The 19,504-nt window shown below is 52.5% G+C and overlaps 1 protein-coding gene and 2 pseudogenes across 2 annotated transcripts in view; all 3 read right to left on the bottom strand.

Moving 5' to 3' along the window:
• Positions 1 to 1,088, bottom strand: part of LOC144247134 (protocadherin gamma-B1 pseudogene) — a 3,875-nt pseudogene extending 2,787 nt beyond the window's left edge.
• The window catches only part of LOC110481538 (protocadherin gamma-C5), an 81,452-nt gene that overhangs the window by 45,507 nt on the left and 16,441 nt on the right, over positions 1 to 19,504 (bottom strand). The window contains exon 1 of one of the 2 annotated variants that reach the window (XM_077786712.1): positions 11,889 to 14,493. The exons of the other annotated variant lie outside the window; for it this stretch is intronic. Within the exon in view, the coding sequence (XP_077642838.1) occupies positions 11,889 to 14,363 (2,475 nt within the window). The 5' untranslated portion in view covers positions 14,364 to 14,493. Of the gene's footprint in view, positions 1 to 11,888; positions 14,494 to 19,504 lie in introns of those variants that run through there. 2 annotated transcript variants of the gene reach the window in all.
• LOC116184136 (protocadherin gamma-A12 pseudogene) lies at positions 1,284 to 10,776 on the bottom strand (annotated as a pseudogene).

Raw genomic sequence — 19,504 nt, 5'->3', positions numbered from 1 at the left:
TCGCCTCCAGACCAAATATGTATTTATTCTTCTCCTCAAAATCGAGGGGCCCCGCTGTTCTAATTTCCCCGGTCTCACTGTCGAGAGTGAACAACGCCCTGACCACGTTCGGAATGTTGCCAAAGGCGTAGGACACTCGCCCGTTGGAGCCCACGTCTGCATCCGTCGCCCATACTCGCAGAACTACTGACTCTACTGGGAGTGTCTCTGCTACTCGTGCCTCGTAGAGGCTTTTGCTGAACACGGGTGGGTTGTCATTTGCATCTGTTACGTTGATGCGAACCAGGACAGTCCCGGATCTCGTGGGATCCCCTCCGTCTACCGCCATCAACACCAACTCAAAGGAATTCTGCTTCTCCCGGTCCAATACTCTCTCCAGTATTAATTGTGGCTGCTTCTTTCCACCAGGCTTTTCCTTCATGGACAATGAGAAGGAGGGGTTGCTTGTTAATTGGTAAGTCAGCAGCGAGTTTCTTCCTGCGTCTGCATCTTGCGCCATCTCCAACGGAAAACGAGCACCAGGAAGGATCCATTCACCGATCTCGAGCTCCAGAGCAGCCTTGCTAAAGGCTGGGGAGTTGTCATTCAAGTCCTCGATCGCCACCTCTACTTGGAAAACGTTCAGCGGGTTGTGCACCAGCGCCTCGAAGCTGACAGAGCAGGTCGCCGACTCGCCGCACATCTCCTCCCGGTCCAGCCTCTCGTTCACGTACAGGTTCCCGTTCTCCTCACTCACCGTGAAGTATTGCTTCTCCTCGCTCAGGCGCAGCTTGCGCGCCGGCAGCTCGTCCGCGCTGAGCCCCAGGTCCCGCGCCAGCGGCCCCACGAGCGAGCCTCTGCCCAGCTCCTCGGGGATGGCGTAGCGGAGCCGCTCGGCCGCCGCCCGGCCCCACACGCACAGCAGCACCGCGGCCAGCAGCGCTCGCCCGCCGCCCGGCCCGCGCCTCTGCCGCCGCCTCACCGCCATTCTCTGCCGCCGGCGCTCGCCGCGCTCCTGCCTCCCGCCGCTGCCCCGCTTCCCTTGCAGCCGCTCTCGCCACGCAGCGCAGGGGCCGCCGCAGCGCAGCCAGCCCGCTCGGGCCGCCTCTCCCCGCCTCTCGCCGCCGCCGCCGCTGCTGCCGGTGGCGGTGCCGCTGCCGCTGCGGCCGGCGCCGGGCGAGCGAGCAGCCTGCGGGGGCAGGACGCTGCGGCGGCGGCGGCGGCGGCTCCAGCGCCGCTCGGCGGCGGCCAACAGCGGCACCCGGAGGCGCCGCCGCGCCACTGCAGCCGCCGGACGGCCGCGCTCAAGGGGGCCCGGCTTGGGCGGGGCTCGGCGGCGGCACCGGGCCCGGGTTCCGCCGCCACCGCCACAGACAGCGCTGAAGCTCTTCCTTAATTCGACACCAAGGCCTTTCTATCTCAGATGTGATCTCGGGTGATTTTAGGGCATTCTTTTGAGTAATTTTCAACTGTCAGAAGCAAATATTCATGGCAGGGCAGTAAAGAATGGAATTGAGCTGCTCTTAATAAAATCACAGCCCATTTACACCAGCAATAAATGATTATATAAGAAACACTTCCAGAACTTTTTCACAATTTATCACATGTCTTGGACTATCCTTTCCTTATCTGGGATTAATTGATTTGAAATTTCTATGAGCCTATATTAACGTAAGCAACCCCTATGCCAAGATAGCAGAATCACATTTACTCTTTTGTTTCTGACTCATCAAAGTTGCTTCATCTGCATCTCCATATCTGAGCAACTGTAAATGGAAAAAGCAAAGCAACGTTGAGGCTTAATAGAGAAAAACCATCTCCTCAGTTTCCAATTTAAACTTTTATTAATGGGAATTTAATCCCTACCTTTGCCATGAGCAGGAACACTTTCTGCTAGACTTCAACACTGGAGGCATATCCAAAAATTCTCTGGGCAATATCTTCCATTTTCACACTACCCACACTGAAACAATTTCTCCTAATCCAAGCCTCCCTTCATTAACTGCAAAGTATTAGTCTGCTGTTCTATGACCACTGGCCCTCAAAATAAAAGCTCACCACATATTTTCTAGGAGTTTATTTGTATATAGAGAGAAATGTTTTCAAAATTCTACAAAGAGTTATCATTTCTTATGCTTGAAGGCCTCAACTATTCAGTCCTGCTCCGTTGAAGAGATGTTCCAACAGTCAAGCTATTTCCATGATCCTTCTGGGGAATCTAAAGTGTCCATGTGGGATATCAGCCCAAGATCTGAATGCAGTCAACGCTGTCACAAAAAGAATTTAGAGGAGGGGAAGGTTCTCCCTTGACGTGTTGGGCAGAGAGCTTTGATGCAGTGCAGGATACCATTTGAGCAGCAGGTGCCCATTGGCAGCTCACATCCCCTCTTATCACCCACCAATGACCCAAAGTGCTTCTCTGCAAAGCTCTTCGATATCCCTGACCCTCTCTTTAAACTGGGGATTACCCCACCACAGCTGCAGGACCTTGCACTTTGTTCCACTTCATGATGGTTGCAAGGGGCCTCTTCTCCAGCCTATCCCTCAGTGGCAGCTCTGCCCTCCCGGAATCAGCTCCAATTGGTGCCAGCTGCACATGGGCTGAAGGTGCACTCAATGCACTGTCCATGAAGGCATGAACAGAACTGGGCCCAGTCAGGACCCTTCAGGGACAGCACTGTCACTGCTTTCCACCGGGACATTGAGCCACTGTCTGTGACTCTTTGGAGGTGACTCTCCAGCCTGTTCCTCAGCCCTTTCACAGCCTCCAGGTGATTGCCCAGCATGTTCCTCTGGTGATGGCCTGGGGGACACTGCACACGTTCTCCCACTGGCCCCTGGTCTGCTCATGGAAGTCTTGGCTGGGCTGGGTGGCCGCTCTGCACTTTGACAGCTGCAGCCGACATGCTTCTGCATTTTACATCACAGACAAAGTGTTCCTGGGTGAGCACAGCAGGAGTGCTCATGAAACCCTTCCTCTGCACAGCTGGAAACATCACAGGTGTGTGTGGGAACTGCAGCTGCACTCGGGCAGCTGGGACAGAGGAGACCTTCCACATAAGGTCAGACACGCTGAGCACAAGCTCATGACAACAAACACTGCAAGAGTTACAAACATATGGAAATGTACAGATGCAAGAACATTTTGTAGGCCTCCCTTGCTCTACAGAAGCAACTCAAATCTCACAGCACTCTATCAGGCACAGGCTGGTGTTAGCTATGATGTGTGACAAGCAAGGGAATGACCGAGTTCTTCTCCAGCCTCACACACTGAGCTCCCCTGTCTGCTTTTTCTTCCACGCCATGCCACTGGAAGGTTTTGCTTGTGCCCATCTCCTCATGAGTCAAATCGATCAGGAGATGATAATGCACTTCAGCCACACCCACAAGGGAGGTACAATTGTCTGCTCACCACCATTATGATCAGGAACTGAAGGATTCTAGAGCACAGGAATGATAAACAACCACACTAAAAGATCAGCAGTCACCAATGGAGAATGGCTCATCAAACCATTGGCTTCAAGAGAATCTCCTCTTCGTCCTTATCACATTCTGTGTTCCACAGAGATGCAACATCTACTAAAGTCGTATTTACATCCATTTCTTCCAATAAGAACAGAACATAAATTCTATCTCATATCTCATGACTTCTACTGGGACAAGAGCATGGGACACTATTCACACCATATATTGCTCATAAAAGATAGCTTTTTGATAAATCAAAATATACCATCACACTGAATAAATCAAAGAAAAACAAAATGGAAAAAAAAAAAAAAAGAAACACAGAAAACCCCAAAATATTAATCAGATAAGGTAAGGAAGCGATAGAAGAGAACAAGTAGCCAAAGATGCCCACAGTGAAGTCTTCTAGACTTTCCTAGCAGGCCCTAAAACTCATCCCTGAGGGCACCTGGAAGTCACTCAGGTCTCAAATTGCAACTTTGACTCTAAAGACTCACACAGAACAGCAGGATAGGGGGGTTCATTTGAAGAATCTGTCCTCAGCTCAGTAACGTTTTCTACTGCATGGCCTGCTCACCTTGCACAGTTAGGAAACCATCATTTCAAACAGCTTCTCATCAGCCTCTTTCTCAAGGTAAATCTGCTGACAAATTACAACAGATTCTCTTATTCCTTCTGCCTCCTATTCCCCACACACCGTTCAGTCTTAAGTGGCTGAAGTAAGGATGTGCTGAAATACATCAGTCACTGTTTGATATTTAAAAGTACTGACCAGAATTGTGAAAATGAGCTGCAACCTTCCTAGAAACAAAGGCTTGAAAGAAAGGGAAATTACAACTCTGAGGAAACTCTGCATCAAATTATGGCATAGAGTTACAGACAAATAAAGGAGGTTTCACAGAGGATTCATTGGCAGTTCTAGCCAAGAATTGAAGTTCCACAGGAACAGTTACCATGGAAAGTGTTATTGTTGGAGGACTGTCATTGTCTTTCATGACGGAGAAACCAGGAGCAGAACAGCAATGGCACTGCCTTTGGCACCAAGCATGAAATCAAATCATTTACCAACCAAACCCACACTGAGTCATTGATTTTCCTGGCACAGAACTGAGCTCTCACTCTCCTCACGCTGCATTCACAGCCTTTAGTTCCACCATCAACATATACCAATAGTTTGGTTCCATGTTGGCCACAGAGAAAACCAGCACCTTGGGGAAACATCCATTTATGAAGTTGTGTTTCTTGAATGCAATATTCAAGGTCAGGCTGGGTGGGGCTCTGAGCAACCTGCCCTGCTGGAAGATGTCCCTGCCCATGGAAGAGGAGGCTGAACCAGAGAATCATTAAGGACCTTTGCAACACAAACCATTCTCTTGTTCTCTGTTTTTAGGATTATCTGAATACTTGTACAGCTGCATGGGATGGATCAGAGATACTCTCCATGCTGGATAATTTTATGTTTTGGAGTTTGCAGGATTGCCAGGCACAATGAGCATCAGCTTTACTCCTTGACCAAAGTACAAACAAAAAAACAAGTAACCCAAACCAAACCAAACAGACTAAATATCTTCATGAACCCAGCCAGGAATGGGAAACACCAGAAGAGAATCAATCATGGCCTCACATTGCAGATTGGGCCATTTGCAGTCCCTACACAACACAGCAAACTGGACTGTAACTAATACACAGGAGGCCTCACACAGGAGCTCACTACATTGGCCCAGACTGTCAATTCCTGGCACAGTAAGAGAAAGGAAAAGCTTGGAAACACAAACCTGGGCCTCAGCTGACTGCTAGGACAAACAGAACTGGACAGAATTAATTCATTCATTTTGAACCAAATCCCTGTGAACTCCAGCACCGGCCCTGTGTCTGGACAGACAGACTTCTTCCCTCTGTCAAAACATAACATGGAAACAAATCTTGCATCCAGACATCATTGGAAGAGAAGTGGTGTGCAAAGCTTCTCAGATCCCAGGCACCACAACTTAGATTACTGTGTACCATCCAATTATTTCAACAAGTAGAAAATGCTATATAAGCCAGAACTTTTCAGCAGCTCTGTCAAAGACTCACACATCCAAGTATCACCTCAAAGGTGACATCACCATTCCTCAGCACATGGACTCCTCTCAAGATGCAAAGCAATATGGAACCCAACCTAGGCCATTTCATTCCAAACCACTCAAGTGAACACCATAAGACTCCTCCTGACGTATTTCAGAACACCAGAAAAAGCCCTGAGGATCAACAAAACCCATGCCATGTCTCCACCAGGACCTCCTCATACACCACTCACCCCCAACACTCCCTCCTAACCCTACACTGCTCCCATGCTTACCACAGATCTGCAGAATTTAGAGAGACTCCCCCAAGAGGAAAGTTGCTCAGACAGTATCTCCTTACTATGGATAATATTTGACTTCCCACCCAAGCCATGGGACAAGAAAAAGCATTTATTACAGAGACATTTTCAAGAAACATGTCGATGGAAATCTCTCTCCTTTCACCTATAAACATGAAAGAACCATCTTCAGATCATCAGAAGGAGACAAAGTTAACACCAGCAGAACTGAAGAGCTCAAAACTCACTTCTGGGTTGTATCATGAACGAGTTGATAATTAATGATGTTTTCTATAGGCACTGAATACACAGCTTGCCCTTCCCATATGGCATCTATCACAAGTACAAAATTAAGCTTAGAAGTAACACAAATATGATGACATGCAATCACTATAAAAAGAAGTTCCCAGGGATCTCCATGCAGCTGGAATTCACATCTTCTAGACAAATAATTTAGGAAGAAGAACCACACATTGCTTCATCCTAGAGATAGGAACGGGTCAGGGAATGGAGGAAAACATTCCCTTGAGTCCTTCAGCACACAGTCATGCACAGTTCACAGCACTCACATTTCCAACCCTTCACACACTTTCACCCACATATCTTTAAAATATGTGACAGCAGAGGCCCAGTTCCCCAGACCATCCTTCTTCCCACCACCATTTCCACACAGCTACCTGTACATCTCTGTGCTGTGGAAGCTGCATTTCCCTGCGGGCTGAAGTCCTGTGAAGAGACTTCATAGGTCTCAAAGGAAAAGCTGAGCAGTCTTCCAAGGCACACTGAGTATCACCTCAGGGGGAATTATGTCCACCTTGTATCTCCCACTTCATGTTGTATGTCTCCCTTCCCATCCAGGCAATTCTCTTGCCATGCTAAATATGTTCTAGCCAAGGCTCACCCAGCTCTATCTGATTTGGCTCTATCTTCAAAAATAAGAAATAAACAAAGCAGTTCTTCCATTTCCCCCTCCACAGGGAGCCCCGCCACCCCCTCCCCCCACCCAACGGGCTTTTCAAAGAATCACGACATCAAGAGGATCCTTCATCTTCATAACAAGCAGACACAAATCATCAAGAACCATTTCTGGCCCGGTCCAATCCTCTGCTGAGGACAAAGATCAAAGTATGGATGACACAAACACTTCCTGCTGACCTCCACTATGTATCATGGACAGTGATAAAGACTGAGAACAACGCACAGAGAGGTTCCAAACAAAGCCATCAGCATCTTGTCCAAGACACATTCAACCTATAAAAAGACGTCTGCTCTTAGGAAGATATGTTTATCTTCTAAAAAGGTGAATTTCTGAATAACCTGATCCAACTCTTCAGAAAATCTCATGCCAGCAGCAACACAGACTCTACAGAGCACAGCTGATATAGGGGAACAACACCTGGAATCTGATCAACACACGAACCTCCGACTTAATGAACACCCTGCCAGCAGCAGCCTTCTCCCTCCTTCCTTATTCACCGACTGGAAGGATGAGGACCCACCCCTTGTACACATGACAACAGCAACGGATCCAGCATTCAGAACTTCACTGAAGGAAACTTTACCGTGCTTTTAAGTAAAATGCACGATGGAAGCCAGACAACAAGGCGCGGAAAGGGCAGGGGAGCACCAGGAGAAGAGTCGTGAAAAAAATCTGGACACAGAAACTCACCGAAGGAGGGGCGGGATCGGCGGGGAGGGCGCCGGCAGGATCGTGGTCCCCGAGCAGCGGCGCGGGCTCGTCGGGCGGCGGCCGGGCCGGGAGGGTGTCGCAGCAGCTGCCGGCCGAGAAGCGCAGCTGGCTCTTGCGCGAGTCGGCCGTGAGCGACACCTCGTGCGAGTAGGACTGGAGGAAGGCGCGCACGCCGTCGATGCCCACGAAGTGCGACACGGGCACGCCGCGCAGGGCGCCGCTGTCCGCCGGCAGCAGCTGCTGGCGGCGCCAGCGCCGCAGGCGCAGCGCCAGCAGCAGCAGCAGGAAGGCCACGAAGAGGCACGACACGGCGGCCACGGCCAGCACGAGCCAGCGCGTCAGGCTGGCGGCCGGCTCGCCCGGCGCCGCCGCCTCGTCGGCCGCGCTGCCCAGCTCGGCCAGCAGCTCGGCCACGCTCTCGGCCAGCACCACGCTCAGCGTGGCCGTGGCCGACAGCGCCGGCCGCCCGTGGTCCTTCACCAGCACCACCAGGCTGTGGCGCGCCGCGTCGCGGGCCAGCGGCGAGCGCGCCGTGCGCACCTCGCCGCTGTGCAGCCCCACGCGGAACAGCCCCGGCTCCGTGGCCTTGGCCAGCTCGTAGGACAGCCACGCGTTCTGCCCCGCGTCCGCGTCCACCGCCACCACCTTGGCCACCAGCGCGCCGGCCTCCGACCAGCGCGGCGCCAGCTCCACGCCCGACCACGCGGCGCCCGAGCCCAGAGCTGCCGCCGCCGGCGGGTACAGCACCTGCGGCGCGTTGTCGTTCTCGTCCACGATCTGCAGCCGCACCGACACGTTGCTGCCCAGCGCCGGCGCGCCGCCGTCCTCCGCACGCACCCACAGCTGCAGCTCGCGCAGCTGCTCGTAGTCGAAGGAGCGCAGCGCGTACAGCGCGCCCGTCTCCGCCTGCACCGACACGAACGACGACAGCGGCGCGCCCCGCACCCGCCCCTCCGCCAGCCGGTAGCGCACGCGCGCGTTCTGCCCCCAGTCCGCGTCCGTGGCGCGCACCCTCAGCACCAGCGCGCCCGCCGCGTTGTTCTCCGCCAGCCGCGCGCTGTAGAGCTCCTCCGCGAACACCGGCGCGTTGTCGTTCACGTCCAGCACCCGCAGCGCCAGCACCGCGCTGCTCTGCAGTGCCGGCGACCCGCCGTCGGCCGCTCGCACCGTCACGTTGTACTCCGACACCTGCTCCCGGTCCAGCTCTCTCGCTGTCACCACACGGTAGTAGTCTTCATAGGACTTCTCCAGTCGGAATGGGACGCCCCCATCGAGCGAGCAGCGCACCTCGCCGTTTGCTCCAGAGTCCCGGTCCTCCACGTGCAGCAGGGCGACTACAGTCCCCAACGGCGCATCCTCAGAAATCTCACTTAGGGCCGAAGACACTGTGAGTTCGGGGGCATTGTCGTTCACATCTGTCACGGTTACTACAACTTTGGCAGTGTCAGAAAGAGCTCCACTGTCAATTGCCTGCACCTCCAGTTCATAGTAATTGCCTTCCTCGAAGTCCAGGCTTTGCAGCAGAGTGATTGATCCGAACTCTGCATCCACCTGGAAAATCTGCGAGGCTTTGTCTGTGATTTTCTGGAACAAGTATTTCACGTGTCCATTCGACCCCTCGTCGGCATCATTTGCACTAACGGTGACGAGGACGGATCCCACGGGCACGTCCTCGGGCACACGCACCGTGTACTCCGCCTGGCTGAACACGGGCGCGTTGTCGTTCGCGTCCAGCACCGTCACGCGGATCCGAGCCGTGCCCGTCCGTGCCGGATCGCCGCCGTCCATCGCCCTCAGCACCAGCTCGTGAAACGCCGCCTCCTCCCGGTCCAGCGCCTTCGCCAGCACCAGCTCGGGACGCTGATCGCCGCCAGGGCCCGCCTGCACGGCCAGCGAGAAGTGCTCGTCGCCGCTAAGCTCGTAGCTCTGCAGGGAATTACGGCCGAAGTCACGGTCGTGAGCGTCGGCCAGAGGAAAGCGCGACCCCTGAGCTGACGTCTCGCTAATTCTCAGCTCTGTTTCTACCTCCCGAAAGCTCGGAGAGTTGTCATTAATGTCCGTGATTTCCACTTGTATTCTGTAAACCTGCATCTGTCCCTCCACTATCAGTTCACAGCGCAGCACGCATTGCTGCACACTCTCGCACAGCTGCTCTCTGTCGATCCTCTCCGCCGTCACTAAATGTCCCGTCTTCCCGTGCAAAGCGAAATACTGCGTCCTACCTTTGTCCAAGATATAAACATTACGATCGCGGATGGCCGGCAGCTGCAGCCCCAGGTCCTTGGCCACGTCGCCCACGAACGAGCCCTTGGGCATCTCCTCGGGCACGGAGTAGCGCAGCTGCCCCCACGCCGCCTCCCACGCTGCCAGCAGCACGGCCCAGAGCAGAGCTCGCTGCCGCCGGCCCCAGCGCCTCCCCGCCGCGCACATCTCCAGAGCGGCACTGCCAGTACCGTAACACCGCCGATCCAATCCCGCTGCCACTCAATTCTCTCAGCTTCTGCACCGTGCACAGCTGCCGGTCCCTCCGCCTGGCTGCAGAGTGGGCCAGCACCTCGGGGATGATCGCAGACCTCAGGTTCGGACAGGGAGCGAGCAGCCGAGCGAGCGATCCGCAGCGGGCGGGGCTGCGGCGCTCCGAGCTCCTCTCGCTCCTCTCGGTCAGCAGCGGCGCCCGCAGCCTCCTCCCGGCACTGCAGGCACCGGGCGCCGCCGAGCGCCGCGGTCCTGCCTTGCTGCGCACAGGGCACAGTCGCCACCGAGCCGTCACAGGAGATCCAGCGCGGATCTCCGGCCTCCGCATTTCCCCAGCCGATCTCTGCTTTCATCCTCCAGGCTAGCACCATCGGGAGGAAGGCAGAGGCATTTCGGGGGCGTGATTCTTTAACCGCACGGGAAACGAATCATTTACTGATGTCATTAGATGTAAATTAAAACTCAGTTTTCAAATTTTATCCTGTAGCTAATTGTTACTCTTATCCTTTCTGCTCAAAAGCATCTTCAACAACAGGTCTCAGAGAGAAAACGGGAAGATACCTCATCCCGAAAATACAGAGCTATCAGGTTCATTAACACAAGCGGGACGAGAGCAATTGCATGCTTCTTGAAGGCAGGGAGATAATTGTTAGAGGACTGAATTACAGCTACAAATAATGATGCAGCTAAAACTCTCAAAGGAATGTTCCAGGACTTCAAATATTTGACATCCCTTCCCAACATAAACTTAGTGTTTATTTAGATTACATAGACTGATCTTTAGTGAAGTCATTCTAGGATTCATTTTTTCTGAAATTAATGTGTAAAGCACTGTCGTTTGTTAGTAAAATATCCATCTAAGTATTTCTTAATGACGTTGGTACGATATATGTTCAAGAAAATAATTAGGGAACCGTAGAACAAAAGTATAACTGTGTTCTCGAGACGGTACAGACCACCAATGTATAAATGGGCTTGATTCAAGTGTCTAAACCCTCCTCTGGCCAATCCCCCTGATGTGTGATCCCTTCGTATCTCGGATGTCTATCCTAGTAAGAGAATTGCAAAAATTTCCCTACTCCATATATGCGAGTTCTACTAAAACGCCCAACATTTTTGTGAAATGAGAATAGAAAAATAAAAATCTCTGAAACAGAAACGTTTCTACACTCTCGCCAGTGTACGAAATAATAATCTTGAGCAGCAAAACAGCGAACTGAAAGCCAGGACGCATAAAGGAAGCAAACTAGTCCCACTAATGCATTCTCCCCCAACATGGGTGACAATCTCTATTTTTAATCAGGATAGATAAGGGATGTTTCTGCATTACTTTCCTTTCTACATCTAATAGGGACAAAATAAAAGAACGGGTTTATGTAAAGCTTGAAACGAGTTCCAAACACAGTTTTTTTTAACAAATCAGTCAGGAAGAAAAATATCCAAAACCAGATGTCAGAGGTTTCTTTTTTTTCCCTCGTCTCCATCATGCAGAATCAGCTGTTCTCCTCCAAACAATACTAATCTGCTTTCAATGTTGGTTACACGTTCTAATTTACACAGCTCAAATACTGAAGACAAAACCTCTAGGCTGAAGCTGAACTTGTGACCAAGGAAGAAGCAAGTGTTTCCTGCTCTGCATGAACGGGAACAGCCCCTTCCATAATCCAGTCCATGACGGGGACAAGACTACAACTCACATCAACGAGACTCCGGGAAACATGGAGAAGCACTGAGAAATGCTGCTACTTGCCGAAAGGAGAGCTATAGTCAAAGCCTGTCGTCTGAGGCTATGACCGAGAAAAAATTAAAAACTTCCGCCTCTACGTGGAGAAACAGATGACGAATCGCCACTAACACTACACAGAGAATACCTGGGAAAAAAATGAGGACGATTCGGAAACATTTAAAAAAGGAAGAAGCTCAGGCTTTACAGACCTGCGGTGCATCGGGATTGGCGGGAGGCTCTCCCACGAGGAGGTTACTGCTCGGGCTCGGCTTCTCGCAGGAATCGCCGCCCAGAAGCTCCTCCGCCGACAGGACGGGCACCGGCGGCGGCGGCGGCGGCCAAGCGGCCTCGGGCACGGCGCGGGCCGGCGCCGCCACGCACAGGTTGTAGGAGTAGGGCAAGGTGCCCTCGCAGAAGTCGGCCGGGAAGGCGGCGCCGGCCACCGAGAAGCGCTGCGCGCCCAGGCAGCGCAGCACGGCGGGCGGCCCGGCCCGGCGCAGCCGCGCCAGCACGGCCAGCGCCACGCTCAGCACCAAGAGCGCCGAGAGCAGCGCCAGCGCCAGCACCAGGTAGAACTGCAGCTCGGCCGCCGCCGCCGCCGCCTCGGCGCCCGCCGCCCGCTCGCTCAGCTCCGGCAGCGCCTCCTGCAAGCTCTCGGCCAGCACCACGTGCAGCGTGGCCGTGGCCGACAGCGCCGGCTGCCCGTGGTCCTTCACCACGGCCACCAGTCGCTGCTTGGCCGCGTCCCGCTCGGACACGGCCCGCGCCGTGCGCACCTCGCCGCTGTGCAGCCCCACGCGGAACAGCGCCGGCTCCGACGCCTGCACCAGCTCGTAGGACAGCCACGCGTTGCGCCCCGCGTCCGCGTCCACCGCCACCACCTTGGCCACCAGGTAGCCGGCCTCGGCAGAACGCGGCACCACCTCGAAAGGAGGCGGCGCCCCTGCCGCCGCCTCGCCCGCCGCCGCCGCCGCCGGCCACAGCACCCGGGGCGCGTTGTCGTTGCGGTCCAGCACGAAGACGCGCACCGTGGCCGTGGAGCTGCGCGCCGGCGAGCCGCCGTCCTGCGCCCGCACCGCCAGCGTGAACTCGCGGCACTGCTCGTAGTCCAAGGAGCGCTGCGCGTACAGCGCGCCGCTCCGCGCCTCCACCGACACGAGCGGCGCCGCGCCCGCCGCGCCCGCGCTGCCGCCCGCCAGCCAGTAGCTCACGCGCCCGTTGGCGCCCGCGTCCGCGTCCCGCGCCTGCACGCGCAGCACCAGCGCGCCCGCCGCGTTGTTCTCCGCCACGTACGCGCTGTACGCCGCCTCCTCGAACACCGGCGCGTTGTCGTTCACGTCCGACACCTCCAGCACCAGCTCCGTGCTGCTCCACAGCGCCGGCCTGCCCCGGTCCCGGGCCACCACCGTCACGCGGTGCTCGGACGCCTGCTCTCGGTCCAGCGCGCCCGCCGTCACCACCTTGTACGAGCCGCCCGACGACGCCACGATCGACAGCGGCGCCTCTCCCGACAGCTCGCACGACACCTGACCGTTCTCCCCCGAGTCCGGGTCGTTCACGTTCAGGAGGGCCACAACGGTGCCCACCGGAGCGTCCTCAGGCACTGGGCTCGACAGTGAAAGAATCGTGATTTCGGGCGTGTTGTCATTCTCGTCCGTGATATCGATCTGCACTTCACAATGATCAGTGAGCCCGCCACCGTCCGTCGTCTCCACGCCAAAAACGTATTTTTTTTCCTCCTCAAAATCGAGAGGACCCACAGTTCTGATCTCTCCACTCTCGCTCTCGATAGAGAACAATGAGAGCACCTCCTCTGGGACGTTGCTGAAGGAGTAGGAAACTCGCCCATTTGAGCCCAAGTCCGCATCCGTGGCTTGCACCCGCAGCACTGAAGATCCCACTGGCAAATTCTCTGCCACTCGTGCCTCATATACGCTTTTGCTGAACACAGGGGGGTTGTCATTTGCGTCCGTCACGTTGATGCGAACCAGGACAGTCCCGGATCTTGCGGGGTCCCCACCGTCCACTGCTGTCAGCACCAGCTCAAAGGAACTCAGCTTCTCCCTGTCCAAAGCTCTCTCCAGTACTAATTCCGGCTGCTTCTTTCCACCCGGCTTGTCTTTCACTGACAGTGAGAAGGACGGGTCGCTCGTGAGTTGGTAAGTCAGCAGCGAGTTGCTTCCTAAGTCCGCATCTCGTGCCATTTCCAAAGGAAAACGAGCACCAGGAAGGGTCCATTCACCAATCTCGAGGTCCAGAGCAGCGTTACTAAAAACTGGGGTGTTGTCATTCACGTCCTCAATGGACACCTCGACATGGAATACGTTCAGCGGGTTCTTCACCATCACCTCGAAGCTGACGGAGCAGGTCGGCGACGCGCCGCACATCTCCTCCCGGTCCAGCCTCTCGTTCACGTACAGGTTCCCGTTCTCCTCACTCACCGTGAAGTATTGCAGCTGCTTCTTGCCGGCAGACGCCACCTGCAGCTTGCGCGCCGGCAGCTCGTCCGCGCTGAGCCCCAGGTCCCGCGCCAGCGGCCCCACGAGCGAGCCTCTGCCCAGCTCCTCGGGGATGGCGTAGCGGAGCCGCTCGGCCGCCGCCCGGCCCCACACGCACAGCAGCACCGCGGCCAGCAGCGCTCGCCCGCCGCCCGGCCCGCGCCTCTGCCGCCGCCTCACCGCCATTCTCTGCCGCCGGCGCTCGCCGCGCTCCTGCCTCCCGCCGCTGCCCCGCTTCCCTTGCAGCCGCTCTCGCCACGCAGCGCAGGGGCCGCCGCAGCGCAGCCAGCCCGCTCGGGCCGCCTCTCCCCGCCTCTCGCCGCCGCCGCCGCTGCTGCCGGTGGCGGTGCCGCTGCCGCTGCGGCCGGCGCCGGGCGAGCGAGCAGCCTGCGGGGGCAGGACGCTGCGGCGGCGGCGGCGGCGGCTCCAGCGCCGCTCGGCGGCGGCCAACAGCGGCACCCGGAGGCGCCGCCGCGCCACTGCAGCCGCCGGACGGCCGCGCTCAAGGGGGCCCGGCTTGGGCGGGGCTCGGCGGCGGCACCGGGCCCGGGTTCCGCCGCCACCGCCGACAGACAGCGCTGAAGCTCTTGTTTTATGCATCTCTAAAGGCGATTAGCTCTGACAAGGCCTTTACGGTACTTTTAGATCATCTCCCTTTCTCGCAGTGAACAATCAGAAGCAGATATTTATGGCAGAGTAATAAGGTCACCTACTCTTATTAAAACGAAAGTACAGCTATTAGAAGATGAAGTGACAATATACCTGGGGAAGGTTTTAAAAGCCCTTTAACACTCTAGTATATTTCGAATTGTTATATTATTTGGGAAACATACTCAGAAGGGAATAATTGTGTTGGAGTAGTCAACAATATTCAGAAACACATTGAAGGAAAACTCAGAATCTTGACATGGTTTAAGTGTGAAGGAATCTTTAGGGTCATGCAGTCCTCACTTCACTAGCCAGGTTTCCCAAAGCCCCATCCATTCAGACCCTGAACCCTTTCAAACATGGCATATCAATATCTACTCTAAGGAAAGTGTTCCTGTGTCTCACCACCCTCATTGAAAAATCTGTTACCAGACTAAACCTACCTCCTCTCAGTTCCTAGCTATTGACCTTATCCTATCAAGACTGGCCCTATCAGAAGTCTCTCTCCATATCTCTTTTACACATTTATATAGTAAACATCACAATAAGTTATTCACAACACCGTTTCACTTCAGGCTGAATGGCTTCTCTCTGCTTATCTACATGGCAGAGAGGTTCCATCCCTTTCAGAATTTTTTGTTTCCTTCTCTGGACATACTCTAACAGAAGGTCTCACAAAAGACAGGCGAAGACAGAAGATCACAGAACCACCAGGTTGGAGAGACTTCCAAGATCATTGAGTCCAACCCATGCCCCAACACCTCAACTACCCCATGGTACCCAAGCCACACCCAGTCTTTTTTCAACACATCCTGGGATGGTAACTCCACGACCTCCCTGGGCAGACAGGTCCAGTACTTCATCACTCATTCCATAAAAACTTTTTCCTAACATCCAGCCTATATTTCCCTTGGCACAGCTGAAGATTGTGTCCTCTCCTTCTGTCAGTTGCCCCTCCCTTGTCCTGCTGGCCCCACTATTTGTTATGCAGCCCAGAATGTCATTGACTTCCCGGCCTGCGAGAACTCACTGCCAGCTCATATCCCATTTGTCACCCACCAGGACCTCTCCACAGGGCAGCTCTCAATCCCCAAGTTTGTACTGAAAGGGGATTGCCCTGACACAGGTGCGTGATGTTGCCTTTGACCTTGTTGAACTTAACGAGGCTGACATGAGTTTACTCCTCCAGACTGTCCAGGTCCCTGGGGATGACATCCCATCCTTCTACTGGATCAGTGGCACCCCTGAGTTTGGTGTCAGCTGCAAACCCGTTAGCTGTGTCACTGATAAGGATCCGGAATATTTTGGTCCAGGTACAGGCCCTTGAAGACCCCACACATTGGTAGTTTCCAACGGGACACTGAGATATTGTCTACACTTCTTCGAACTCCACCAGCACTTGGACAACAGGAACGCATGGGACCTTTCACATGAGATCAGATACCCTGAGCTCACACTCAAAACAAAAAGCAAGGCAAGAGTCATTTCTTCGGAAGTAGTAAAACAAACCTGATGGTACACATCTAATTTCATTTTATGAAGTCATCATCAGCTGTAAACTTCTCTACAAATAAAATTCTCTAAATGTAAACACTTGATAAAAGGCCTTGATCATACACTATAAGATTGTATATGATAAGAAAATACGAGAGACTCCTTTTTAGCTTTTTCATCATTTCCCTCACACCAAAAATCCTGCTTTAGGTAAATAAAGTGAGTTTTTGTTGCAAAACAACACTTGCATCTTCTAATGCAAAATGTCTTTTCTCCAGAAATGGGGAAAATGAACCATGACCTTCCAGGAATCAAAGGCCTCAAAGGAAGGGTAATTACACCTGTGAGGAAACCGCGTATCACAATGTTCCAGGGACACAGAGATGGATAAAGGAGAACAATCACAAGCCCTTCTAGTCAGACATCATTTTTCTAGCTACACACATTCTAATACCTCATTGTCAGATGACAACCATTGCCTTTCAAAACAGGGAAATTGGGATCAGAACATAAACGGCACAGGCCTTGGCACCAGGCAGGAAACCAAACCACTGCTCATCCAGAAACACATTGGCCCATCCATGTTCCTTGTTCCAAGCTGGTCCCTCACCTTCCTTGCTCTGCGTTTACAGCTTTTATTTGCACTACAGGCAGTACCCAACATTTGGCTGCATGTCAGATACAAGCAAATGAACACATAATTCTCTAACATTCCAGGAAAATATAAGTGTATCAAAATATTTCTGCTGGTAGCTGATCACCTTCCGGGGTGAAAATGCATGTGAATAATTCCCACCATCTAATCAACTGAACACATCTCTACTTCCAGGGACTATCAGCCAAGCCAAGGCCTACATGTAGATGTAAGGGAACAAGAAAGGAATGGGAACGGCACAGAAGTTAAGAATCAGGGCTTAACATTTCAGACTATGTCAAGTGCAGCAGGTACACAAGAGGCATCATCTACCTTGCGAAAACTACAAGAGGATCACAGGAACTTGACACCAAAGATCTGAGGCATGGTTCTCTAGGTAAGTAAGTAAGTTTTTTGGAAAACAAGGAAAGTGCACAGGATCACAACTGTGGGAATAAAAATAAGGGAAATTTAATGTTTATATCAACCTCCTGAGACAGTTCAAACTATGTCACAGCAAACTCTTTCACCTGCCCTATCTCTGTGCAGACAGAAAGCTTCAGTGTGCTCAAACATCACCCAACAGAGACCACTTTGCAAACAGACACCACCAAAGGACGTTTCCCACACACCTTCTCCTCATGGAGAATAAGGATCACTGCACAGATGCATACAAGTAAACTTCTCTGCTCACTTTCATTTCAAGGAATGTGAAATCTTCAAACCCCCAAAGCAGAATTTCCTAACAAAACTACCATTCCATGCCTTACATTCTCCACAGTTTAAATACTAACAAAACGTCAGCAGTTACTTCAATGAGCAAGATCCATAAATTACATCTGAAGGTTGGTCAAGGCTGGGGAAAGCTCAGTACACCTAAGACAAGATTTTCCATCACCGTCTTACAAGGACATACAGCTGGGAAAGGGACAGCTCTTGGACACAGAATCTCTAAAGCATGTTGGCACTTTCATGGGTATGTCTGCAGACAAATTCACGTAAGTCTGTGTTTTTTGGGATACAGGAAAAGGGACAATTGTCTAAGTCACACAGGCCTTGGCACTAGGATTGCTGTGGGAGCACCCTGAGCCAAGAGGAGCATGCAATTCCCTCCTTGCCTGCTCTGAGGCCAGTCACTCACTCATTTTCCACTGACTTCTAACCATGGATATTTGAAAAGAAAGAGTATTTCTTTAAGTGATATTTTGCAGAAAGACATCTATGAAAGACTTTTTCTCTAGATCTGAAACCGTGGAAGGCATGAACAGGTCAGACAGACAGTTCTAATAGATGTGATCTTCCACACACTCTCAGAACAAAAGACCCCCTTTAGCTCATTAGATCAAGCAAGATAAAAAAAATTAACACATGCTTAATGGAAGGGATCAGCCCATACAGTTCTACATTATAGCACTCAGAAGAGTTACATAATTCCCCTATTTATATAGGTATTAAGTGAATTGTTTGATCTTCCCCAATCTTCCATTATGGTATTTGTTACGTATTTCAGCTGTTAGGTAAGACTGATGAAAAGATGCAAACTCACAGGGACAATCTCCCACAGATCCCCCTACAGGTGGAATAAGATGTCATGCAGCTAAACATTTTGGGGTGATGAAATTCACATTGCATGATCCTACAACTGGTCACTGCTCAGGGAAAAGAACAAACAATATTTCATGTGTCTTTCAAGAGACCTTCACACACACCGCCCAGGACTCTTATCTCCAGCCCTTCTTAACTTGCATAGAGTCCTCTGACCCTCAGAAATTGCAAGAACATGTAATGAAACTCCCAGATGCACAGGAAAAAACCCTGTAATGTGCACCATGATCAGGCCATGTACATTCACCAGCTGGGGAGTGCCTCCCTCAGCCAGCTTCAATACCTTAATGTTTCAGCAGCAGGTTCTCAGGCAGGGTATGCAGTTGGTATAAAGTCAATAGAATATTCACTCTGGAGCTCACAACCAAAGACCACCACCACTCTTTCCCAGTGTAATTTCTTCCGACAATAAAAAAGAGAAAATGCACACAACCATTACTGTGGGCTCCATATAACAACTAAGACAAACTGCATTTTATATCTTTACGTATTTCAGTTATTTTGAATCACACCACAGCAAAGGCTTTTGGTTCCTCTGTCTTCATGAGACACCATGAGGGAACAGTGCACACACAATTTCTCTTTACTGAGAAGAAGGATGATCACAAAATGTATCAAAGATGTATCTTTGCATCATTATCAAGCCTGAACGGATTAAGCCAAAGTGCACATCTGATTAAAACCCAGACACAAGGCAGCAGCTCAGAGACAGCTTCAGCTCAGAGACAGCTTCATCCTACTTCAGCATATGGTGCAACTTGGAAGACACGTTACTCTCAAACCTTGACATTCCCTGTGTGCTGACACTCAATAACTGCCACTGACAGGAAATACCACACTGCAAGGAAGCAGAATGATGAACTACTGCTTGAGCAGCCACATTCTGAGCAGTGTGATATCAAAAATAAGACATTTAGACTTATTATCTTTTAGCTCATAACAACAA

This window comes from Lonchura striata, chromosome 15 (assembly GCF_046129695.1).
Source record: "Lonchura striata isolate bLonStr1 chromosome 15, bLonStr1.mat, whole genome shotgun sequence".
Classification (NCBI taxonomy): Eukaryota; Metazoa; Chordata; class Aves; order Passeriformes; family Estrildidae; genus Lonchura; species Lonchura striata.
This window is presented reverse-complemented; position numbering and strand designations above follow the sequence as displayed.